The sequence below is a fragment of the Falco cherrug genome, chromosome 11, assembly GCF_023634085.1.
Source record: "Falco cherrug isolate bFalChe1 chromosome 11, bFalChe1.pri, whole genome shotgun sequence".
Lineage (NCBI taxonomy): Eukaryota > Metazoa > Chordata > Aves > Falconiformes > Falconidae > Falco > Falco cherrug.
In genome coordinates, this window is record NC_073707.1 from 8,334,454 (window position 1) to 8,361,760 (window position 27,307).

Consider the following 27,307-nt stretch of genomic DNA (forward strand, 5'->3'; position numbering starts at 1 on the left):
ACTCTGTCATTATCCTGAGTTCTCACACCCTATCATCATTTCACTTGGAGACTGTATCACTGTGCTGTATTCCAAAAAAATCAAGACTGCTCAATTTGTTTGTGCTTTGGACACAGAGAAGGCCCGGTGTCTGCCCCTCCTTTACAGGGATAAGGAAGGGTAGCAAGGAGTCATTCAAAGTCAGGGAAAATAAATTCATTCCCAACCTCAGAAATGGCGCTGGACTGCAAGAGCTAACACTAACTTTGCCCCTTTGTGCAGCATTTGCTTCCTATACAATCAAACCCCAAACCCCACTATCAGAGTTTTCTAGAATTGCTACATTTTTTTTTTCCTTCTGAGGAAAGGCAGAGCCATAAAAAGAGAAGTAATACAATCCCAGCTTCCACTTCAGTTACTTGTCTCCAGTTTCCAACAGATGGTTGCTTCCTTCGTTGACTAGCGTCTTTGCAGATTCTCGGTTAGGTACAGGATAGTCACACAGCAGTGTGGGATACAGAGAAGATAATAGAGCACTTCCCTCCTAAATCCCTTAGATTTAGGCACCGCAGATAACAGACACTATAAAGCAGGGAGGAAGAAGAGGTGAAAAAAACAACACAAGATTATGCCACCTGAAGAACATTCTTCTATTGCATTGTAAATTGCTGGTCCTTGGTACGGTTTTGGTCCAAGCCAGTCAATGATCTCACAAACTAATTTAGGGCTTAGCTCAGGAATGAGCAGGGGCCTGCAACCACCGCCGACAGCCAGTCTGCATGCAGTCACCCTGTTGTGAAGGGTGGCAAGAGCTGAACATGACAGACTTGGGCTGGGTTGTGTCAAGTTACTATAGGGCAAAAGAAAGATCTGGAAACTTGTAATTCACTGTTAGATACCTATCCTTAACAGCCTGACCAAGTCTCCATCTCTAGACCATGACTGGTTTAGATGAGCTCTGAGGACCTTAACTCATGTCAAATGGGAAAAGCAGCACAGAGATCAGGTCTGGTCTACAGTGATGTCCCTCAAGTCTCATGCAGAATGATCCCTTTTTGTGGGTGAAGTTACAACCAGTAGCAAGAGAAACATTTGAAAGTAGGAGAGTAGCATTGCTGCTACTGAAAATTGAAATCATGTAATACAGCTTAAGGAGAGAAACAACCCTCAAGAGAAACAGGGAGCAACAACTCTTAACTCTTGACTGGCAGGTTACCTGCAGAAAAGATATCAAGGCATCAGGACACCTCAGAAGGAATCACATGTCTGATTTCTGTTTACCCTGGTAGGTCTGTTTGTGCTGTTTATATGTAAGGTTCAAATGGCATTTACTCAAACTGAACCCCAGGTCTGCATTTCTTGTTAACAGCATAGCATCAACAGAGATAAATGTTTATAACTGAGGAGCAGTCAGGGACCAGACTGAAATTTATGATTCCTGCCAATTTAATTTGAGGTACCTTTGAAACAGTTTGTGCCCTTGGGTTCTGAAAGGACGACTGACACCAGAAGAGAGTTCAGCAGAAGAATGTGACTGTTATCACAGCACTGGTGATGCTTTCTGTGCATAGTTTGAACTGTGGATAGGCGAGAGCATGCAGAAAAGCTTCAGAACAATATGAGTCATTACACGCATATCTATACAGATAAACGGACTCATACAGTGGACACTACAATTAATGTTGCAAATGCTTAATTTCAATCCAGTCCAGTACACTCCACAGAACACACAAATCCCTGTGGAAAAGGCAGTGCGCCACATGCCAAAGTAGACTGTGCTGGAGTTGAAAACATTGCTCTATTTTGTTTCCACCTCCATGCTCCCATTCAGCAAACACTGACTGTTCTCTTGAAATGTCAGTGTGTGGGGCAAGAGGCAACAATTGGCAAAACTTAGAGATACACTGTCACCGCTTGACGGAAGCTCGAGCACACTTCCAGAGTCCCTTGCCAAGATAATTAAATTGTGCCATTACAGATTCTTTGGACAAGGCTTCTAATAAAGCATTTCCTGCCAAAACTTAGAAATGCAAGTCAACATTCTGCAGTAATTCATACGTGCTTTGTGGCATGGCATAAAACTTCTCATTCTATTCCTCTTTTTGTAGCAATGCCGCTGCTTAAGTCAAGGCAAGTGTTTAGCACTGGAATGACATAAACATAACTCCAACATCTGTTCTCTGAAGGAGAGCAAAATGAAACAAAAGAATAAAGCATGCTCTTTTACTTAACCCCTTCAAATTTCTCAAATGAAAAAAGCAGGAATCCTTCTCACTGCTTAGAGCATCACTATCTCTTCCTTTACTCAAAAAACCAATGAACAGAAAACCATCCTCCAAACGTCTGAAGGACACCTTTGTTGTTTCTTGCCGAGGATTGGTTGCACAGCTAAGTTGGTATCAGAGCTACTGAACCTGATCATGATAAACTTTATGCCTATATACCATAAAATAACAGGGCTAAAAAGCTTAGAAGTTGGGCAGCAGTCTGCTCATGTACAGCAATTCTCATGAAGATCAACCAGTGATAAGAAGGTTTTTCCTCAAGGCCATTGAACCTCTGACACGTGCATGGCGCCTGTGAAAGCTTCCCACAATCTAAACCTCCCACAGCTCTCTGCCCATGGAAAGAGGAAGGTGGATGTGAACTAAGACCCAGGACAAACCCAGGAAACAACCAAACAGCCTGTTAGAGACTGCATCCTACAAATTTAAGCAATGCAACTTCACTGAAGCCATGCAAAAAAAAAAAAAAAAGGCGCCAGAAAAAGCCTGAAAGCAAACAGAGATTCTTGGCCAGTGAACCAGGGTACCTTCTAGTGTCTTCTTACTGCCTTCCTTTCCTACCAGGATGCAGTCAGATGCGGCACCTAAACCCAAGCAGTGTTACCAGACAAGGCCAAACAAAGATTAATTGCACCAGAGTCTCTGTCTTGTTGGTGAAACCCACTGCTTGCTCTGAGCTACAAGTTTGCATGACAGCCAAACCTTTTTTCTGTCAGGGACGTGAGTCCTCTTTCATGCACTCCACATAAGATCTATACTACAGCACTTCAGCATGACACCTGATCTGCTGACAGCTGGATGCGCCACAGCCCTGCTCTGAGCTCTCCCACTGCCGCAAGAGCTCCGAGGAGAGAGCTGGAAACGAAGTCCTTTAGTGTACCTCTCCTGAGGCCATCAACCACAACTGTGATCCATGCCTGAATTTCACGACTAAATTGTTGAAACTAAACCCAGACTTTTTTCCTAAGTGGCTAAGAATCCTATGACAGATTCACTTAGTTCTGTGGCTTCCCGCCAAATAAACCAATTCCATCTTTCTCAGGTTGAGAGTTAGCTGAGTGCCTGCATTTGCAATTCTTTTTTGGCTGATATAGAGGAATAGAGATGAAGAGGGAAGGGGAAGTGACACCAAAAGGTTAAAATAACATTTTAAAAATTGTAAAAGGATGTTTGCTCCAGCATGTGAAAACCAGAGTTAATGCATGGAGGGTATGTACAACATTTGTACCCCCTTCCTGACACTGTGATGGCACAATTCCTACCTCTGGTAAAGACTGCTGTAGCAAGCAAAAGAAACAGCAAATACTTTTGACTCAAGAATGTGTCAGAGATGTTCACTAACCTTCCCCTCTACAGGCAACCAGCTGTAGCACTATAGTTCCTCTCAATCCAAACACAGAAAGTTTTACATCGTAAAATTTGAAGGTATTTTATCATCTAAATGTATAGCGTGCCACTTACGCCATGAAACCTGTGGGCATGTTTCTGTTGCACAGCAGGCATGAAGCAGCTTACTTGTTTCCGCTGACGCTGAAAAACTGCGCCTTACCATGGGAGGAGAGCAAGCACCCGGCAGGCTGAGCAGAACAATGACCTGCCAGCAATCCATACCCTCACCTTGCACCGACTTGTTAGCGGAGTCATACCCCTGACAGCCTGTACGTCAGACACCTCCCTTCTCCCAAACAAGGAGAACTCTAGATACAAACAGGAACCAAAACTACATGAATGTTGAGAAAGCTGAACTCAATATTTAAAGCCGAGATCCATGTTTATTTCTGGTGTTAATGCAGTGTCTCTTTCTGTCTCCCTGCAAACTGGTATCAGAAATCTGCTCCTGTCTCCTGGGCTAGCTTACAATTCACTACATTTATTAAAACTTCTTCAGATCAATATGATGCTGTTCCATAGGAAAGGAAAAATAAGAGCATCCAGTACCTGCCCAAGCTACTGAATTGACTCTCTCTGTGACTATATCCAAATGTCTCATTTCAAAGTCTGGGTTTCTCTTACTCCCCATTTTGTGTGCCTCTGAGGCAACTTTTCTAACCTAAGTTGAAGTTAAACATTTTTGGTCCTGGCGTCCAGTTGGATACAAGTTTGGATACTCCTCGTATTACAGAACTAAAGAGAGACGATTCATGAAGGTCAGGTTTGCAGTTCTGATGCTACTCTAGATGTGCTCCAACAGCACTGACATACTCTGTACCTGTGTCCCATTCTACCAACACTTTTATTTACAAAGAGCAAAAGAGCACTCTGGCATGAAAGGCTAGCTGATGAAATCAGAAGTCATCAGAGGAAGCCTTAGACATCATGAATGACTTGGCCATTCAACGAAATAAGGGTCTATTTAGTGCCATATAGAGAGTGGCATTTGTAGAGAGGACATCTGTCACCTAAGAGCATTGAAAGTACCCACCAGATGGATATGAGCTTTTAGCACATTAAGCATGCTCTCCATTGATCTAGTGACCTGGGGCAAAAAGCTCCAGATATCTCCTTACATGACATCAAGGCACTGGTCCCGCCTCCATCTTAACCAAGTAGAGCACTTACAAGCACCATTCTCATGCTTACGCTCCTTGTTCTTCTGTGACACCATCAGCTGTGTGCTGAGAGAATAAAGAATGAATTTCTCAAAACCTACCTGTAGGTTTTGCATAGAGGCTTGGAAGCATGATTTAAAAACATGGCTTAGAAGCATGTAAACTTTTATAGAGTTTAAAGGGAGCTTAAACAACTAGGCTTTTGTTTCAACTGGCATCATCAAACAGGGTGGGGGAAAAAAAAGATTATGTGACATGTAGTGTAGTTCTAGCTTTAGCTATTAGTCACGTTTAAATTAGTTATAAATAGGAAGGGGGAAGAAAGGCCAATAACCAGAATAAATTGGTATAACCAGCTCCTACTCCAAATTCCCTTGCCAATATTAAACACTTGCTTAATTATTTTCTGGAACATGAGACCCATATTCTTAATTGCAGAAATCCACTAAGATTCAGAGTTCCTGCTTCGTATCATGCTCTGTACAAACACAGTAACTGGATTTGTTTGGAGGGAGGACTGTTTCTATTTTATCCTGTGGGAAGTTGCTAACGCCCAGTCATTTCCCCCCTGTATTCTCTCCTCACTGACCCCAGACACCAATTCACATAAAACAGTTTTTCTTTTTGAGACGGGGATATTATAGCAGTATGCACTATACAGTAAATCCTGAAGTATCCAAGAACTTAATAGCTGACACCTTTGGAATTCACTAGCTCTGGTTCTCATCTATACTAGGGGTTTTTATTGCACTGATTCCAAAATTATTTTCAGAATAATTCAAGATGTCATGGTTCAGACAGATATAGCATCCTGCTTGAGTTTAATGCATCTATTTTAACTTGGTTTAAACTTTCACAAACATCTCAACACAAATGTACATTCCCATGAAAAGAAGGGGTAAAGAGCCATATGAATTCCTCTGTATGTAATTAATTCTACTGATTTCCTTAAGAGAAATAAGATCCTTTCCGCATCAGGCAAGCGTCTCTAAATCTCACTTACCCACAATACTATAGTTGACAAATATAACTGTTCTTTTTGTTCTCGTGAGCAGTTATTTCCAGATTTAGGATTGGTCAGGCTTCAATCCAGAAAACAGACTTTTCATGACGGCCCCCAAATAACTTCAGAAGTCAGGAAATACAGCAGTTAGGAAAGCGGTGGACTCATCCTGCCTGAAGTATCTGGCAGACCAAGCAGCCCACATCTCCCAAATGTTCAAAGAATCCATCCTTCAATTTCTGCAAGATTTCCAGCTGGGTGTTACACATATAACCAGTGCTTTATCATAGCTAACCACTATCTATGTAGCATGTAAGAGAAAGTATTTATCATCCAGCAAGTTTCAGAAATTGCAGTTGCACCCTTCCTATTGTAATTTATATTGTCATTACAGTCCAACTACACCTCAAGCATCAAGTCCTCCCCCTCCAACATTAGTTAGAGCACAAGGAAGAAAATGCTTTCGTCAAGAAGGCCTTTCAAGAGAAAGCCTCAGGGGAAAGCTCTTTCCAAATGGAAGCAGTCATGCTATGGACAGCCTGCAAGAAGATTCACTTCTTCATTTGTTTCAGGATATTTAGAAAAATGATTTAGAAGATCTTTACTTATAGCATCTGATTGTGTGACAGGATCTCTCACAGCTACCTTGCTACGCAGTCCAGTCCAAGCTCACTCCTTCCACAGATCCTGAGACAGGGAAGACCATACAACCCTCCTCATGGTGAGGCATAACCTACTACAGTAAGCACATGAATGAGCCCTCAACATGCACATACTGTAATTCTAGATCTGGTGCCTTGCTGTATCCCATGGTGAGTGGTTTAACCTTCACCTCTCTCTGCATTTATAAAAAGAACACATAATATCCCAGCCTAGCATGGCACAGGAATTAACAGTTATACTGCAGAGGAATTTGAAGAGATATATGCACACATGCACATCCCGTGTATATGCTCTTCAAGAACAGCAGCCCTTTATACCTTTGATAGGTAACAGCTTCGTCATCGGTGGTTTCAAGACTGGGAAACTAATGAGATACATTTTTTCATTTTTGTGCAGGTAACCTATTTCAAAAGAGCTCCATGGTACAACATACAACAGATAATACAATAAAAGATAACTACTGTTAAAATACTTCAGGTCAGGTAGAAAGCAGTACTTGCCCTGGATATGAAAAACAGGCAAAGTTCTCTGCTGCCTTCTACGGATGATGCCTGGGCTAGTCAAAAATACAAACTGACATCCCAGTATTAGCAAGAATCTTCCCTTTTTGTGCACCAAGAGAGTTTGCTGCTGGTGCTGCTTCCTTCACATGCTGCTGTGCTGGGCCAGTCACAAAGCAAAAGCTCTCTTAACAACTTTGGTGACGGGGTGGGGAATAATGCCTGGTTCCCCCAGACATCATGAGAGAAGCAACCCTTGCACTTGAGAGCTCAACTGTCTGGGAGGAATATAAAACCTGTGTGGAACAGTTGCAAAATCCAGTACACACACACGCATGCACATATCACCTTACAGTTTAGCAACATGAAAGCTGGCTGTGCAAATAGTGTGCATAACCCAGCCTTAGCATTGTCAAACAAACATGAAAACTTGCCTGAGCAAGCTGGGACAGGCAGCCAGGATAAGAACAATTTCTACTAGTTTCCCTGAAGTACCTAATAATATGGGCGACAATCCAGCTTTTGTAATACACAACTTCCACAGCCCTGGCTGGGCCTTTTGCTGGGATGGAAATGGGATGGACAGTTTCCTACTGCTTTCCAGTTGGTGAAATCCTATTAGGGTAAACAAAACTGTTTTCATCGACCAATTTCAAAGGTTTAGACAAAACAAGCGTATTTCTCCTGCTGACAGCTATGGTTACAAGCACAGTGGAAACATTTCAGCTAACTACAGGAATGTTTCTTCCCAGGAACTGCTGTCAGAAGCAGGTTAACACCTAGGTGAGAACTGCTGGCATGAGCAGAATCCAGAGAAATCTTCAGTAATGTTTCTGACAAGAGAAAGTTCAAGGAAGACCTGACAGATACAACTGACTAGCAGGCCCTGAAAGCGATACTGCTTCACCCCTGCTTGAGCAAGCAGGATACTCCAGGACACGCAATGTCAGCCACCTCCAGGCAGCACGGACACACAATACCTTTCCCTCATGCAACACCCTGTTCGGCCACACCAAGCCACTCATTTACCACACCACTACCTTATCCCACAGGAACCTGTACCCCAAACTGAGAAAACTGAAAGGACAGTGTAAAACCTCTGTATCACAGCCACCACAAGTTAATCCATTTCAAAGCACTAATACTGATTTTTGAGACCTCCCTTGAGCTTTGATTAGGGTTTCAGGGAGAGACACCTTCTTCACTGCATCACCACATCACAGAAGCTGCTATAAGCAGCATGTTACAGCATGGAAAACCTTCAGGCTAGCTGAAGGCAAATCCATGACCTTCTCAGTTGTCTCAAGGCAGCTAACAACTGAGAAAAAAGTTAAAAAGTTACACAGAACTTGCCAATTTATTTTTCCAAGGAATTACCCAAATTATAAAAATATATTCTCAGAAGTTGCCAGTTAAACATCTAAATATGTTTTAGAAGTCAGGGACAAATGCCTTTAAAATTTACTAAGCTAGTTGTCTTACATACTGATTTTATTCAGACAAGACTTTTCAAGTATTTTTCTTGCACGTCATAGTCCAGTATTATTCCTTTAAAGAATTACACAGTTTCAGCATCAAATCCTACCGAACTCCCAAGGTAAAGCAATTTGGTGGGAAGAAAGGCAAGAAATTCAAACTACATCTTCACTAAGTTCAAAGAATTTATGGTTATTTAACAAAAAGCTTTATTGTAACTAACAAGCCATCTAATAGCTGAAAATCCTAGTCAACACAAGGTGCCTAGGGCTTCTTCTTTCTTCCTCACCCCCAGTTATGGACCGGTTATTTCATTTTAATTATGTCCCAAACCTCAGATGCTCCTTTTACAACCAGAAGTTAAGTAAACTCTTCCCACCATCAACCAACTTCCTGATATTCCGTTTTTGGCAGGGGGCGCATCAGTCCTCATGACATTTTACCAAATCCAAGTTCATACTACTAGAAATCTGGCAGCTGGTTTTCAGTCTGTTATTAGCACCCCCGTGTCACAAGTAAGAGATGAACTACAGCTAGCCCTCTCTTACTAGAAACAGTCAACGACAGGGTTGGTTTTAAAAAAGTTTTTTTCAAAACTTGCGTATCATTTAGTGAATTTTGTTTTATCATTTCAATGTTTGGAGCTGGCATTTTCTTTAAAAAAAAAAAAAAAGATGCTCTGATATCAACTGCTAGTGCACTTGTCTGCTTGGAGCCTCACTGACTTCTGAACACTTGGGTTGAAAATTGGTAACTGGCTATTAAAGTGTAACTGCTGAAAATAGTAATTGGCTATTTTTGAGCTTCTGTACTACATGTGTTTGCTATGTATGACTGGCTGCATAAACAGGTGTCAGCTTCATCCAATTTAGTAGATGTCATGAAAACAACCCTTTCTGAGTAGTGTTAAGAAGCTCATCCTAAGATGGTAATACCTCACTCAAAAGATTTAAGTTTATTGACTGTATTAAATTTGACTGTTGAGATTACCAGTTGTTTCTGATGTTGGCATAGTTATGTTTTGTAAACCTAAAACTTTCTGACCTATTACAAAAGGGGCTATTCAAGAATTGGAACAAAAAGAAACTCCAAGCAAAAAACTCAGGACACAACCAGCATTTGAAAACAGATGCATGGATTTTCTTTTCATATTCTGGAATGTGCAGGGTTCACAGTGCTGGAGTACGACCATCTTCTCTGTCAGAAGTCCGCAAATTAAGTATAGAAAAAAAAAACACAGGACATTTTTGTAGCTACTTCCTGCCATGTTAGGCCTCAAGCTGCTAGTCTACTCAGTGTCAGAAACTCTTAAATGCATGCAAATGGTAAATGGACAACATTCACATCATGACTAAGAAAGGTGGATGAAGGTGATCACACACAGTTATGAGATGAAATTTTGGTTAATTTGCGTTTGGTTAACGCTAAAAACCAAGCATGAGGTTTAAGTAAATTATTTCACCCTCTTCTGACTGACCCTAATTCAACAAAGCACCTGATGTCTTGCAAGAGTATAAAGCATTCAGAGAGTAATACATCCTACTAAACACATTTTCCCTACAAAAATATAGCGGATTTAGCTTCTTTATTAAGTGATTAGTTTAGAAGCACCCAAAAAGCGACCAGAGGGTTTGCAGCACATTGAAGGACTTTCTAGGCATAGAGGACTACTTTGACCATGGCTGGTACACCACAGAATGAAGAGTCAAGTCATGGGCATCTAAGCAAAGATGACACAGCCTTCAGGTAAACTAAGCATACGACGGAAAATCACCCTAGCATTTCAGCTCCTGCTTCAGCACCAAACATTTCTGAGGCTGTCTAATCAAAATACCAATGCTAACCTTTTTAATTGGTAATAGCATTCATCGTGTGTAGAATAGCACAGGTTCATGAGCTCTCAGTCATGAACAACCACCAAGGAACTGCATTTCAAGACAGGAGACCTCTCCCTTGATAAACACATTGGGCATATTCAAAAGTGTGACTACCTGCCTGAAAATTCAAGATGTGATGGAAGAGGGGACTAACGGCTGATTCAGAGTTCAAGTCCTACTTCTAGTAAATTGTGAGAGTGAGAAGGGTTAGGCAGCAAAAAAATCTCTAAAGTGAAAGAGCAAGATTTCAGTTATCAGGTTCAGGAAGGTAGTATTGAAGTCATCAAGACGCCAGAAGATGCCAGCCTGGAGGGAAGTGTCAGTTCACAGAACAGAAAATAAAGGCTGTTCAGATATTATGAAGAAATAACACACTGCTCAGACAAAGCCTGTTTGCAAAGTACAGGAGAAAGAGCAGGATTAAATGCTGTGCCTGAATAATGGTTTGAATTAAAAAGGGCAATACTGAGTCATTAGTCTTCAGCACAATATTACATTTCAAAATCAAAGCTACCAGTAGCAACAGTAGGAATTCTGATACAATAACACATTATGTCTGTTAAAAATACATGCCCTTACCACAATAATGGTGAAAATAGTGGTGAAGTCTTTGCCCAGGTCTAAGGCTCTACTGGAGTCAGGCTATGTATACACTTGAAAGATGCTATTTTAAACATATATGAAAATCTGGTCAAATCAATCAAAGGAAAACTTCGGATCAAAAAAAGGCTCAAGGTTATTTATATTGGATGTGTTGCAAATAATGACAGCAACCACAACACTATAGTCAGTGATGGAAACTCCACTCAGATGCTTGGGACAAGAAGTTCCAGTTTTGTTCCCTAGAAAAGATGCTAAGGCACTTCCTTATCTTAAAGAGCTCCCATGCATATGTACCAGCTGTCATGTACAGTACACAATGGATGAATATTTCCCTTAATGGGGGTTTTAATCTAAATGACCCCTACTGTACTTGCGTCAACAGTCAGGATAAAACCGTTCAGACTTCCTCCTTGCAAAACTACCCAAGTCACATATGTATTTTCTCTTTCAAAGACCTAAAAAAAGGTACAGGTGGCAAGAAAAAGAAAAGAAAGAGGCAAAGAACAGAAGGTAATCCTGTCTTTTATGATTTAAGGCACGTTAACAGAAGGGATGGTTGGCTGATTATGATTATACTCTGCAATTCTTATGCTCCTTGTTCTTTTCCATCTCCACTAGGAAAGCAAAACCTGTCAGGAAACTGGTGAGTCAGCATGCTGCTGCTGTTTGTCTTAGCTATGAGGCATTGATTTTTTCCCCAACGCTTTGATACAGGGTCACAGGTATCCTAACTAAAATCTTTACTGAGAGCAAGGGGGTCACGGCAGCAAGAGCTGTTAGTTTAAACAAAAAAGTCAATTCTATTTTTACAGTATTTATTTGGACATTTAAACTTTCTGAGAGACCTGAGAGGAAAAAATACAAAAAAGACTGTTTTCTTTTAGCTGTTTAAAATAGAAAGGAAAGAACAATGCATGCACTTAACAAATTCTTCCTTCAAAAGTCACTATTTCTCTGTAATCAGGTATCTTATACATGTGTACAACTAATTAACTCAAGAACCAAAGCTAAAATAGGGTAACTCCAATACATGGAAGGAGTTTTTAAAAGGCAGCACTTCTACTTCTCTAACACTTGTCCAGAAACCAGGCCCCTTTCAAGGTATCTGAAATCAGACAATGAAAAGTCACCAGGCATTTTGAAACTCTAAGCAGTGCTTATTTGGCCAGAAAATCTTAAATCATCTTGTTGGTACTTCAAGAGTAATGTTATCCAAAAAGGAAATTTGGTATAATTTAAAAACAAAAATGCAAAGGCAGCTCAGGAAGCTCAGAGGTCTCCCCACTCGCATAGAAGAGCTCCATAAAAGAAATGATAATATTTCAGTCTACAGTGAGGTGTAATCAAAGAATCTCTGCTTAATAGGCTGGAGATTAGTTATGAAGCAAAACACAGAGTCAGGCCATAAAAAGTTAATTGCAAATCGCTGTTTTCTTGTTTAAATTGGCAGGAAATTGTGAAATATTTCCTCTATAAAAACATAGGTGAGCTATTTTGTAGAATTTACCATTAATAAGGTGGAAGGAAGTACAGAGCAAAGTAGTAATAACATGCTAAGAAACAGTTGCTTCTGAAAGAGACAAAGTCACTGGACAGGAAAAGTCTGTACATTAATATAAAATTCTGAGATTTACGGTCAAAGCCAGCTCTAAGACTGATCAGTAAGAGTTGTTTTAGGTTGTGAATGTATGGAACACCGGGTGCTATTTACCGTATACTTTGTAAGAGGCTTTGAGTTATACAGGGGAAAGAGCTATAGAATTAGTACTGCTAAGAAGTTCCGGTTACAGTTAGAGGTGGACAACAGGAGATTCTTAATCCTCTCTGGATGCGTCATCAGAACAGAGATGCCCAAGAATATTTCATATCCTTAGGTCTACTGAGCAGTTTGTGGATGAGGCAGCATTCAGTATAGTACATCATACTTCTGAGGCTAAACACAGAAATGAATGGATGTGTGCTATTTAATACAACTAGAAACAACTAAATCCCATTAAGCATATTATTTGCTTTTCATCTGACGTCTCTCTGCATGCACCTTTCCTGAAAACACTTTTTCCAGTCACGAGACATCTCAGGCTCCAATAGCCTTGCATCGGTAAATAGCTCCTCCTTTGGTAGTAACATACAAGACTGCCTGAAGCATCCTCTTCAGATCTGAAGCTTGACGTGCTACAGTACAAAGGTGTTTAACACACTTTGTGTCTTTGTGGCAATAATCTCCAAAGGACTCTTCAGAGAGATTCTAAAGATTGGATTCTTAGCAGAGTGCTCTGTTACGGAAATAGAAGGGTGAACAAAAATACACCAAATAGTGATTACAGAAACTGTGTCGCCTTGAATCTACGCTAGTGGTTTTTTCCTCATCAATTCTATTTTAATTACTTTTTCTAAAGTAGAAATTGTTTTTTTATTTTTAAGGTAAACCACTATTTCAGAAACAAGAGAATTTGTAATGGATGACTTCAGCTCTGTGTTCCTCCTGTACTTCATATACTCTTTAAACACACTAACATCTTTGTTTAGGATGACATTTGCTTCCAATATTTAAGCATCCTTCCCTTCCATTCACATCAAGCACGACTCCATCAAAAAATCTTGACTTGGCAGCTATCACATTTGTGATTATTAGGAATTAAAGACCATGCTTCAGCTTTGCTTGACAAAGCACAGTTTCAGCCAATAATGGAAAACTTCTCCCTGCTTTAATACTTTCTGGAAATACAAAGATGAGCTTTGTGGAGTTAAGACTATGTCACTTTGCCTTTCTAAAACATGCATGAGCCCAAGTATTCACTGACAAAATGTTACCTATTTAAAGCATTACTACCACAATTTGGTAAAGCTGCTGCCAAATAACTGGAAGTTTAAAATAAAGAGACATGAATCAGTGACCTTGGTTCCATGAATGACTGAAGGCAACTGCCCATGCTGCTTTCCCACTTTTTGAGATGTACAAAAGACATAAACTGTAAAAGACAGCACAGTGTACAGTAGGGAGACTCAGAATGCGTGTGATACATTCAATAAGCCAGATATGCCTAAATGAATTTTAAATCAGCGTGTTCTCTCCGTACAGTTACTCTTTGCTTCCAGGTCACAGTAACAAGAATACCACAGCCACAACCCCTTTGACTAATGTCTGTCATGATTCTTCTGTGGCTTTGCTTGTCACTGTTGTGACTAACATTTGGGTCAGGAACATGTTGGCAAGGACTCTGACGAGCATTGCATCCAAATATGACTCAGGTAAGGCACATCAATTTAACCTATGAAATGAAGTTTTCTTAAATAACTCTGGGCTCGCATATCCTGAATTACTTTCTAGAAAACGGGTCCCAGGTTACGCTCCTCCAATTTCTACAACAGGCTGCCAAAAGCTTCTGCTGACTGCTGAAAACACCCATTAAATCTAACCCTGCAAATCAATGAAGGAAGAGGCCACAAGAGGAGGCTAATCTCTTCCTCCTTCCTAGAAGGAACAGATGGCCCAGAGGGATGGTAGTATTGTAATAAGCTCCAAGTTATAACATAATCTCCTCTAGCAATGCTTTCTTAAGAGGCAGTATGACCTCTTCGAGTTCACATCCTAATATCCAACTACAGATCTTCAGTTTTCTGCAGGGAAGAGGCCTCAGCACACACACTCAGGCATGCCCTACTCAGTCACACCAGGTAAATCTGCAGCTATTCTATCAGACAACATCAAATTCACACACTTGCACATCACAGGTTATTTTTCACCTAAAGCCCCTACACTACTAATAAACTCCAATTTTCTTAAATCACATCAATTTTCTTAAATCACAGATTTCTTTCAAGATGCAACACAAAGTTCACAAGGTGAAATTGCTCAGGGTCACATTAGTTTGGAAGAGATGCACACATACACACAAAAATTATTCAGTGAGTGATACAGGCCCTCTATTTGCCATTTCAAACTGACAAAATAGGACCATTCAGCAGAGCCCTGAAAACAGAGCATGGCATTGCTTTGGCCAAGACGTTTCACATAAAATATTACAAACTGTAATCTCCAAGTAATTAACCCCAAAAAATTGGCATGCACTAGTGTGGTGGAATACATCAGCTGTGCATCTGCAGAGGATTGTTTCTTAAAAACTGTCATTATACTGGGAGTATATATGAAAGCACCCAGTTCAGCTATTAATAAAATTCAAAACATCTCTTTAAAAATAATTATTTCTGAATTGTTGTTTGTTTTTTTTTAAAAAAGTGATAGCACAGGTTTTACTCAGAATAGCATACATTTTTGTTTGTAGAGTGGGATATGATAAGGGCAAAAAGGCAAATTCTGAGGTCTATCTAAAGAGTGTTTGCAAACTTCTAAGCAGAAAAACCAAAATTACTATGTTATGATGCAACTTTTGTTTAAAGATTAATGAAAAACAGCCAAATGCATCGTTTGCAAAGCCAGGTTAGTGTAAGAATACACTCAAGCAGGAACATATCTAAGGACACATCCTTTCGCTTTTCCTATTTTTTACTTTTGTTGGCAGAGTAATTAAACCTAGTATACTAGCCAAAACTCTTAAGCTCAGAGACATACAGTACCTTAAACTTAAAGCAGCTACTTGAAGAGTTCCAACTTTGAGTGACTTTGAGTCACTTATGTCACATTCGAAGATTGTCACTACAAAACTATCGGGCCCTTCAGAATTGTTTGGCTCTGAAAGACCAGCCTGGCTTTATGGGTGAGCACAACCAGATGCAAAAGGTCTCATGTCAGAGAGTAGGCTTTAAAATACTCCACATGCTAAGGATTTGAGAGAAGACTCAGGCTACCGAAAATAGCCTTATATATTGATGTTTCTCTTAAAGATTAGTGGGGAAATAAGTCTGAGTCGAACTAGTGAGTGGATAAAATGCCCCTTGCTCTGCAGACAGGTATTTCACAACCCCCAGCATACACACAGATCCACAAAGAATGATAAGCCTAAGCTTTTAAAAAGTCCTAATATTATAAAAATGATTTGGTAAAGCCTTTCATTCTCAAACAGTTGGTCTCTTGACAATGTGTCTCTGCAGCTCCTAAGCACACATATAATAAAATCCTCATCAAGAACAGATCCCTGCAAAGGGACAGATATGTGGTTGGAAGCTGTGAAAGTTCACACTTCAAAAAAATCAAACTAACAAACTGCTGAGCCCTGTTAATGGTTTCTTAAAAAAAAACCCAAAACCAAAAAACAAACCTAACCCAAAACATAAGCTTTAAATAGCTTACCAGAAAGATTCTAAAACTTGGGCTGATCTGTTTAACGGCAGGTTTTACTAACCTGCCATAGATTTCTTACATAAAAGTATCGATTTTTTTATTTCTAAAGCATATGAAATCTTGAGAGGGAAAAAAGGAAAAAAAAAAAAGAACAAAAAAAAAAAAAAGAGTATTGAAATTGGAAGCATACACATACTTTCACAGTCACCAAGAAATACTACTGTCACTTTTTTTGTCCATAGATGAACTCAGAAACCAAACTTCTATGACAGACTAGCATCGAAACACATACACAAAGCCAAGACTAAGCCAGTGTCTTGAGGTGCTGCATTAAAAAAAAATTAAAAAAAATAAAAATCTACCCAGTGCTTGAAACAGCATAACAGAATGCAGAGCACGCATGTGAGCGGCGGGAGCACAGAGCCAGCAATGCCCTTCCAGCACTCCACCAAGTACATGGGTTCTCCACAGCAACAGGGAGCTTGCACAAATTGTAGTTTTAAAGGAGCCTTAAAATCCTTCGCACATGAATTATGTATCTTCAGGAAAATGCCTTCTTAAATGCTCTTGTTTTCATGAGGCAGAAGAAACCAGTAGGATAACAACAAAGCCTGGGTTGTTTGGGTTTGAGTTGTTGGTTTTGTTGGTGGGTTGGTTGGTTTTTTTTGAGAGGAAACACGTCCGATTCCTTCAGTGTGATTTATTTGTTTTATTGTTTCTGCAGCATATTACATCAGAGTTAAGCTCATGCATGAAGTGTCCTACAAGGACAACTTCAGAACATCTAGCTCTGCTCTTATGTTAGGAGCATGGAAGAAGGATGCAGCCAGAAGGGCACTGAATCACATTTCCTCCAGAGGCTAACAAGGGAACCTTTCCAACACTTCCAAGGGCTCTCATTCAATCCTTTAACAGAGGTGACAGACAAGTTACTAGTGGAGCACTGCACAGATTTTTCTAATTCTGGAAGTCAAATTAAAGAATTGAGTTTGGCTTTTTTTCAGAATCAACTTAAGAGATTAGTTCTCCTGCAGTTTTAGGTGAGACAAATTTAAGGGAGCAGTTCACAGAAACTGCTTTCTGAAATACCATCATGATGACTCAAAGCACGCATCCTAGTATTACTGCTTTTAAAGTATTTTGCAGTGGTTATTTATGCCTAACAGTACAAGGAATAAATAGGCCTCCAATCCCAAAATCTTGGAATCTGCCCTCTACTACAGCCATGAAGAAAACTGCAGCCAAGCACTTTAACTGATAAACATAGCCAGCTTCAGAGTTCCTCGGAGTCCCAAGTTTTACAGCCCCCAAACAAATCAATCTCTTTCTTTTACTGGCTGTGTATAAAACATAACATTTGCTTCAAGAAGTGCCTGTCCAGAAGTCTTCTGAATACAAAACAGAGAAAGTCACTAGTTGGGGGGGCAGGAGGGGGATGAGAAACAGTAATTTGATTTATTTTTTTTTTTTGGTAGAGTGCTGACCCATTACAGCTAAAACACCCATCTCTAACTGCTTACTACAACAATGCAAAAGAAAGAAGAAAAAAAAATTGCAGTCTTGGGCAATGTAGGGCTCCTAATCATTAAGTCTAACACAGAACAGCAGAACAATAAAAAGAGCAATCGCATTGTAAATTTATGTACCATGCACAGGTTATGGAATGTAGTGCAATAGGGCACTGTGCAGTGACAAAACTGCATTCCTTACAAAGTTAACAGCTTTAAGCTCATGATTTGTACATGTGGGCAATACTGAATGACCTTCATGCTTTCCAACATTCACTAGAAGGCAGATTTATCTGTAATCACAAGATAGCTGTTTTGTTTTGGAGGATAAACATATAGTTGGAAGCACAACGATTTAAACTTCGCATTAAGTGGCAAATGCAGAGGCCAGTACATTAGGTTTAAAAGCTGAATTTGAAGACCACACTCCAAAACCCTGAGTAGATACTATTAGACTCCGAGTTAACCCTGTTGCAATAGTTGTTTGCCACTCCTTTTTCTTATTTTTTTTTCTTTTCCAAAAGGAGGTAAGTTTTCATAGTTCAGCTGCATTATAAAACAGTAGCCTCTCTAGCATATGCCTTATGTAAAACCATGTTCTGTTTCAACATAAGAAATCCAACATTCACAATGGAGAAATAAAGTTATATTGCTCTTATTGTAATGGACATAACAAGACTATCCTTTTTCTAACAAAGAAAATACATCATATTTTTATTTTAAACAAGCATGGCTTGTCTCTTATTCCCAATTTTCTTAGCCATGAAATAACAGTTTGGCGACGGTGCGTACTAAACTGGACTGCAGTACAACAGAGCAGGATCCTAGGACAGTATTACTAAAATAACCAGCAGATCTTCATTGCACCAAAACCATCCCCAGGATACAATCAACAGTGAACTCTGTTTTTTGTTAAACAGACCAAGATGGTAAACCTTATATTATCTAAAATTACACATCATTTCTCTTACACTGCTGAACACAAAGTTCTGATTTAGATTTAATGGAAAGTACTGAGACCACATTAAGCTGAACTATCTCTGGATATGCACAGACATGAGGGAGTGGGACAGGATTAATTATTTTTCCTACATATCCAAAATTCAAGATAGTGAAGTAGCATATAGAAGCATATAGTTCCTGATGTCCCAAAACAAATGGCAAAGAAATTCTCATTTACAAGCACCTGAGATGAGGCAATAGGCTTCTGGTTCTCAACTTCCTATGAGTTGCAGTAAGGAATTTCACTGCTACTTCTCAGCTGAAGTGCCCTGCTCTCAGGTACCTATACAAAAAACCAACTGCTAAACAGGATGAGATAGATAAATACTGAACACATAGCAGATTTTAATGCAAAATTACCAACAGAAGCTCACAAGGCTCTGAGACAATTCACAAAACCACACAAGTCTTTATATAAGGTTAATGGTTTGCTAGCCAAGTGCCAAGGTTCACAAAACGGGTATTTTTTTTTAAATCAAATTTGAACTTTATGCATTTTTCTTTAACAACACTTCACTAAAATCTCAACAACCAGAAGCTGAGGATGTTTTACTTTTAGGTGTTTCAAGCACCTTATTAATAAGAGACCACAGGAAAGCCTGAATACTCAGCCCTTTAGATACGCACTTGAGGTTGCTGCTCCTGGGTCAGGCAGCATGACAGCAATCTGAGCATAGTACTTGGATGACTAACACTGAAACAGGCTGAAAACAGCAGCAATCATGACAGAGACAATAAAGAACCCTGGCAATTGCACACAGCTCTAATGAAAGAAAAATTATTAAAAATCGCTTTTAAAAAACACAGAGAAAAAAAAAGAACTATGATGCTAAAATATACTTTCTTAAAAGGCCACTTTCACAAACGGGATTATGTATAGTATTAACAGTACGCATATAAATAAAGCATATGGCATAAGCAGAAGTTACCATAAGGTCTTGAACACCTTTAAGAATGAAACTTTTAAGGCAAAGAGATTACAAAGTTCGTAATAAAAACACTGGTATGTCAAGGAAGGCGTGCATGATGTTTAAAAAAATAGCAACTAACCAAAAAAACCCCTGTGCTGAGCTAGAAGAACATGATCTGTGAGATCTTAATACAAGCCTTTACCAGAGTACTTCAAACAGAAAATTGCTCTGAAGCTTATAATTTATAAAGAGACCAAGGCAGAGAAATCATGGCATAAGAGGGCAGAAATACACAGGGTGTTCAACCGGGATGCACCAAGAGGTGCTTTAGGATGGCTCTCCCTCTCCTGGTGCACAGGCAAGGGAGATGCATGGAACAAGGAACAAGATAGCTCCTTTCCCAAAAGATTTCACCTCAGGTCTCCCATCAAGGTAAACCGCAAGGAACATATGAAAGGGTGTTTAAGGAATGTTTTCTGCAACGTGCAAAAGAACTATCAGGCAGACTAGGGGAGTAAAACCAGGAGGTGAGCATGAAGCCTGGCAGGCTGCTGTGCCTCTCCTCAGTTGCGCTGGAGAACAATTTGAGCTGGAGCAAAAGGGGTGCACAGGTTAGGGCAAAGCCGATTTACAAAGGGATGCTTGAGGCTAAAGTATGGTGTAATGGATACTAAAAGCTGGCAAGCGAGGTCCGAGATAAAAGACCAAACGTTTCCAGAAGAGAGCAAGTGGCACAAATACATAGGCTTGCTAGAGGATCCACAGAGGCTGCCGGAGCAGGAGAGCAGGGGCTGAGGGTGCAGTACGCTGGGTACGTGGGAGGGACAGAGCGGTGTATTTGCCTGGGAATGCGGAGGGACGGTGCAGGGCACAGCCTGGAGGACGGGAGGGGAGAACAGGTGAAGCGGCGGAGGAAGGGCTCAGGGCAGGCTGGGACACAGCGCGTTAGCAGCACGCTGCGCCGCACAGGGCGGGGGGCTCCGCCGGGGTGGCAGGCGGGGGGCGGGCGGCCCGGGGGGCAGCGGGGAAGGGGCAGCCGGCGGCGGGCCGGTACCTGGGCGTCTTGGCGGTGGCGCTCTCCCGGCGGTCCAGCACTCCGGGCACGCAGTTGGTGAGCTCGGTCCAGTCGGCGTGCAGCCCGCAGCTCCAGCCCGTGGAGAAGCGGGAGAAGAGCCAGGTCTCCCGGCGGTTGGGGCGGTAGCAGGTGCACTTCTTCTGCCCGGGCCGGCAGTCGCAGGGCACCTCCAGCCGCACGTTCTGCACCAGGTGGCGGCCGAAGGTGGTGCCGCCGGTCTTCTGGATGTGCAGGAAGACGATCACGTCCTCGCCCTTCATGTCGAAGGCGAGCTCCCGCTCCAGCTCCCGCACGGGGAAGTAGTACTTCTTCACGTAGTGCGGGTCCGGTGTGGGAAAGAGGTCCAGCTCCTCCGAGTAGGAGCGGCCGCTGGGGGAACCTAGGCTGAGCCCCGGCCCCACGTACTGGTACAGGATAAGCATGAAGCACACCGAGACGGCCACGATCAGCAAGAACTTGCTGGTCCTCTCAACCATGGTCCTTCCCGCACGCTTCATGTGTCACCATCTCCCGGGGCTGCCAGCGCTGGGCAGACGGCGGCGGTGTCGGGGGGCGGGCGGCAGAGCCCGGCGCCTGTGCCAGCCGCCTCCCCCCGCTGCTCCCCGGAGCAGAGCTTTCCCCGGGGGCGGCGGGCCGCTCCCCGGCTCGTCTCCGCTCCCCGCTGTCCCCGCCCGCCCCGCCGCGGGCAGCGCCGGGAGCGGGGCAGGGGCAGCCCGCAGCCAGCCGCTCCGGAGGGGCCGCGGCAGCGCGGCGAACTTGGAAGAGCGGAGCAGGAGGGGGGCGGAGAGGGACCGAAATGCAACACCAGCCCCCTCCCGCCCTCCCCCCGCTTCAGGAAGCCAACCCCATCCCGCCGCTGCCTCCGCCGCGGCGCTCCGCCGTGCCCCAGCCCCAGCGGCACCGGCGCGGCAGCGCCCGCCCCCGCCGCCGGCTGCACACGGACTCGGCTCGGCCGGGAGCGAACGCTTCCTGCCCGCGCCGCCCCGCGCCCGGCATGCACAGCGCCGCCGCGCCGCCCCGGCCCGCCCGGCTGCGGGCACGCACCGCGCCCCGGCTCGGGCCGGCGGCTCTGCCTGCTCCCGGCCTGCCCGGCTGGGGTCACACACCGGGCCCCGGCTGGGGCTGCGGTTCCGCCTGCAGCCGCCCCGGCCCGCCTAGCTGCGGGTACACACCGGGCCCCCAGATCGGGCTGCGGCACCGGTTGCGGGCACGCACCGGGCCCCGGCTCGGGCTGCGGCTCCGGCTGCAGCCGCCCCGGCACGCCCGGCTGCGGGCACACAGCGGGCCCGCGCTGCGCCCGGCTCGGGCTGGCGGCGCAGCCCGCAGCCGCTTGGGGCCTCAGGCCCCGGCCACCCGCGGGGCGGCCGCTGGGATCACTCGCGCCGCGGAGCCGGGTGGGCTGCGAGGTGGCTGCGGCGCCCCGAGGCTTCCCCCGCTTTTGGGGCAGGCGTTCCCTGCCACTGTAAAATTCGTGCCGTAAGGCGAGCCCCGGTGCTCCTCGGGGGCTAGGTTTCTACTCCCTGTTTGAAACGACAATTATTAGGAATGAGAAAATTTGCATGGAAATAGCAGTAGGTCTTCTCACATGTCTGCTCCCGCCGCGGCCGCCACATGGGACACCACAAGCCTGTAGTTGCAGTGTCGCAACTGGATGCAACAGGAGAATGCTCTGGTCACACAGAGGAGGAGGATGGCTGCGAGCAGGATGGATGGCCTGTGCCCACCAGCAGCCATGTAATTTGAGAATAATAATAGGTGAAGTTGAGGCAAAGATCAACAGAGGTGTTATTTACAGAAAACTTTGCCAGCGAAAAGCGCTCTGCTGGTGTGCCAGGCAGCCTTCCACCCGGCAGCGGTGCTGCTGCAGAATTCATTTGCTATAGAGTGGTCTGGCAAGTAAAGCAAAACATTGGAAGACCCAGGAGCTGCCGGGTCCGTCGCTGGCTTACACCGATGTCCTCTGTAGGGCAGTAGTTAGCAGGTCGAGATCCAGGAACAGTACGGTAAGGACCTACAGAGGCTGGCCGCTGAGCTTAAGGCTGGGCTTCATCACCTTCCCGGAGCAGAGGCCTTTCCGGCAGGTGCAGGAAGGGTCCTGGCGCGGGTCCTTCGCCGGTGCCGGGAGGCCGGTGGGGTTCACTGCCACGGGGCGACGCGGCAACCCCAGAACATCACCGTCTGGTGCATGTAAATGGGCAATGAAACATGGCCCCGTGTCAGAAAGCACAGCAAGGCGCAGGGTAACGGCAGTCATGCTGGCGCTTCCGATAGACATGAATTACCGTCTATGCAGAATTAATAATATGAACAATTGTTAATTTCTAGTCAAAAATCTCTAACTGAAATACCATGTCTCCTGCAAGTATTGCTATTGGTGACAGTTTTCTTCAGTTTCTGGTGCTCTTTCAAATAGAAGTTATGACTAGATTTCAGTGATCCAGCACTAAAATATTCCCCTCAGACTACACTTTTTAATCCAAGTTGTGTTTTACGCAAGTATAAGGGAATGCATGCAGATAAGCCGTTGTTAAACACTGGGTCAAATTTATAAGGGCTTAGGAGGAAATGAGATCCCAGATTTTCATTCAAACACCGTGACTGATAAATCTGCTAGATTTTGAGATGGCTGCATTATTCACAAGTTGTGGAGCCCCAGTGAGTTATGCAGTTCTTCCCAAACAAGTAACAATAAAATGTTTATAGCACCCAAAAGCATCATATGTTGTGTTCAAACCATTTATTTTGTTTGAAATTTTTCTTTTAAAAGTCTGCTTCTGATTTTCCTCTTTTCATGTAGGCTGGTTACTCCAGAAACAATGATGTCATTCTTATACACAAAGTTCAGCTACATCCAGAAGCATAGTATAAACCCAATTTGAAGTTTTGAAATCGGTATTACGGTCTGTAAAATACAGGCATATATGTGAGGTTTACATATGTGGTTGGACTATACACTGCAGCATAAAAAACACAGGGCAGATTTAAGGATTGCAGTGTGTGTGCCTGCAGTTATAAAAGTATAAATATTTAGAAATGACAGACCTATGAAGAAATCAACCATTAAGTTAATTCTAGTTACATGAGCTATTTATAGTTAATTAATTGTTTTAATTGTAAGATATATTTTGGCCTTTTTCTTCAGTTACATGGAGATACTCCAGTGAATTTCATTACTGATTTATATTTGTGGTAAGTATAGAGCCTGTTAGTTTGTGAAAGAACATAGTAAAATATGATCCATGAAAGGTAAACAGACCACAAAGGAAAATACAGAGTTATAGCTAAAAATGTGCTGTTTTCGTTAGCGCAGCACCCTCCGTCTAGAAGTGGGGGTCAGCAAACATGGTGGAAGTAGGGAAGGCGTGTGCCCTTCCGACCTGCACCCACCCACACAAGTACACAACATCCTGCCTTGGAGACACTGCAAAACCAAAGCTCTGGGATCAACGCTTTTATTTTTACTGAAACTGTGGAATCCTTCCCTGGAAATTCTATATGCTGCTCTGAAATGCTTGTATTTCAAAGGTGCTTACAGGTATGACTCACCTGAGATGATCACTTAAGCAAATACTTAAATCAATCCCTATTTATACTCAGCATAAAATTCCACGGAAGACAATGGTAGAGTATTTCTTTGCTGCATGGGGAGTTAAACATCAAGTGCTGCATCAGAGCTAGTTTAGATCAGCATGTTTCTTGCATCAGAGAAGAGTGAGTGGAGTTCAAATAGCAAGATCTACACTTTCCCTGGCTCTTGCATTGAAAATAACAGTAGAAAGAGGTGACAAATCCAAAAAATGCAAGTTGTTACTGCTACCTCCTGTTACCTCCTGTTACTGCCTGTTTATTCTCTGACCTCATCTGGACCGTGCATTTAGCCATTAACCATCCTTGCAAGCTGAATCTTCAACTCTTAAGCCAGCCTCTCCCTAGGCTTTCCTACACCTCGTCTGGGGTTCCTCACAGGAGGACTAAGGCTAGGAGCAGAACTCTTCTCTTTCCTGTGAGGCAGTGACGAACTGCTATCACTGGGATGCCTAAAAACTACATGTTTGTGTAGAATGAAAGCATCTTAGAGAGAAAAAAATAAATTGTATTTTTATCTCTAACCTGTGGACTAGGGGAGATAGGTTTCAGATTTCCTCTCTGCATTCTTCTGGGCAAATGCAAAGAAAAGATCCCCCTTAGCCCACTGAAAAAGTTTGTCGACACTTTGGTGTCTGTGCTTTGCATCCTAGTTTGGAAAAATGAAATTTGCAGTCCCTTCCTGGCATAAAGCCTGCCCTCAGTTGCCTAATGGCTTAACTTGCAGTCATTCAAGTGTGTGCTGGGATCCGCCATCTCTGCCCTGTTTGTACAAGCCCCAGTACATCACATGGAAACTCTCATACTGCAGCCTGCCAGGCCTCCCTTGTTCCACAACCAAGCCTCAGATAGCGATACTCAACCTCCGAATTCATAGCACCTTCATGTCCAGCACAAAGGAGGTTACCTCAACGACATAGTTACTCATCACAAGCAGTTTGGGTATCCATTTTAAAATCATACCAAAAGCTGCAAGAACTCTGTGTTCACCTGGGACTTCTGAGGGCCTCACTTTGCTTCCCAGAAGGGCAGCCTGTCCCTTCCAGACTCCAAGTAATTAATTTCCAATTAATTTCCAAGTAATTGCAGAATGCAGGCACTAGGACTAAGCCTTCAGATAGTTTAGCTTGCATCCACACAGTTACCAACAGTGAGAGCAAGCAGCACTTGGGCTTAGCTCTTAGACCTGCGTGATGGGATGGGTCCCAAACAGGGCTTGCATGTAAATTACTAACACACACATGAGCTCAAGGTTTATGTATTTGCAGTTAGAAATCAGATGAACAGCAACATCTGAGTTAATACTGAAGTGAGGACAAACTCAGATATAGTGAGAGTACAGCTTATTATAGAAAGCCTCTTGTGCGAAAACAGCAGTAGGAAACATGTAAACCACATACTACCTCTGCCACCAAAACCTCAATGAAACACTTACCTCAAAACCTAATAAATAAATAGTAGCTTTATTAGGCAAGGGGAGCCTAAAGGCTTCTCAGCACAGAAGTTAAACTAGTTTGCTGTGAACTAGTATAACTTAGGTAAGCAAAGCAGTAAAAAAATCCTCTTTAAACACTTGCAACCCCCAAAAAATATCTCAATAAAGGCACCTTAAAAAAAGTTCTACCACTCACCAGAAAGAAAAAAGAGTGTATATACTGTGTTTCCCAAGGATAAGCCCCCTGTTACCCCAAATAGGTCGAAACAAACCACTTACCTTGTTCATTCCAATCTAGGTTGGTTTTTTTTTCCTGCTCCCTTAGGAAGAGTGGGGACGTAATACTCTCATTTGCTTTGGTGACGTGTGTGTGTACCACATACCAAGTGAATGGTGAGGGGTCACAAATCATAGTATTTAGCCATTGGCCTGTAATATCAATGCTCAGGCCTACAGCAAAGCTTAGAACAGGGGTTTCTAAACTTATTTTGCTTATCCACTGCTGTTGCAGCATCAGTAGCAGCTCTCAGCCATACACATTTGCACAGAGTGGCAGCACTCACACACTGTTTTCCTACAGTAACTGTACTTCTAGTTGGAGACCCATAGCAATTTGGAAGCACTGGTGTAAAGACGCTATGGCTTCAGTACTAATGCTGTAGGATAGCCACACCACCAGAGAGCTCTTACAGCCAGCAATGTGACCACTGTTCCTCAAGTACAGCACAGTTCCCTTTCAGATAGGGAAGAAGGTGCTGAATGCTGATAAAATCTATCAAACCCATCAGTCCAGTTCTGATTTCAGGCTCTTGCGCTACTTTTTTAGGGCCACGAGAAAGGTCTGCTGTTGGAAAGGTACCAAAGTCAGTCTTAAAAACCTTGGCAGGAATCAAAACAGTGAAGCCACTAACAGCAGTCCTAAACAAAGTAAAGCCTAACTTCAGCAGCTACAGAGACCAAATCTGAGTTTTGAAACTACCTTCACAGACCACGTGGTTGTGATATTATCCATTCCCTCTTCTCACGTGGATGCTGTGGATCTGAACAGCTGTATCATGGCAGGAGATCAGCATATGACTGGTAAGACAGAGCTAGTTACCTAACAATAATCTTTTCTCTTCTGCAAAGGGAAGATCGTTGAAGTAGATCCACCCCTCGAGCCTCCATTGGCAGCTCACTGCTTTGAGACCTCCCGTGGCCAGACAGAAGCAAAAGTTGAACTTACCAAAGCCACGTGTACATGCTGCTGTATAATAACGGCAGATGGCAGGCCCGAATGTCTGTCAGGATCTTGAAACATTGGAAAGACCTTAGCTGATCTCTCAAAATATATAAATGCTTAAAAGTTTAAGCAGGGAGTTGGGACTGCAGCTGAAGCAGATACAGTCTCCAAGGTATTAATCCATTAAGGCAGGAGTCTGTACATCCACAGGAGAAGGCACAAGGTGCCAGCTGCTCCTTATTCAAGTTCTTTTTTTCCTACTTGCACTGCAGCAGCTGCAAGATGATGCTGTCCGGGCTTGATGGAAAGGACAGGCCTATTTGTTGGTGGCATATTATTAGCATTATTACCCATTCGTTCATGGGGATTAAATAAACGTAAGGGGAGCTTGGGTT

The 27,307-nt window shown here is 43.0% G+C and overlaps 1 protein-coding gene across 1 annotated transcript in view; it reads right to left on the reverse strand.

The window, feature by feature from the left end:
• Window positions 1-21,598, reverse strand: part of HS6ST1 (heparan sulfate 6-O-sulfotransferase 1) — a 201,883-nt gene extending 180,285 nt beyond the window's left edge. Inside the window, exon 1 of the mRNA XM_055724037.1 lies at window positions 20,650-21,598. Coding sequence (XP_055580012.1) covers window positions 20,650-21,167 — 518 coding nt within the window. The 5' untranslated portion in view covers window positions 21,168-21,598. The remainder of the gene's footprint in view (window positions 1-20,649) is intronic.
• Between the last annotated feature and the right edge of the window lie 5,709 nt (window positions 21,599-27,307).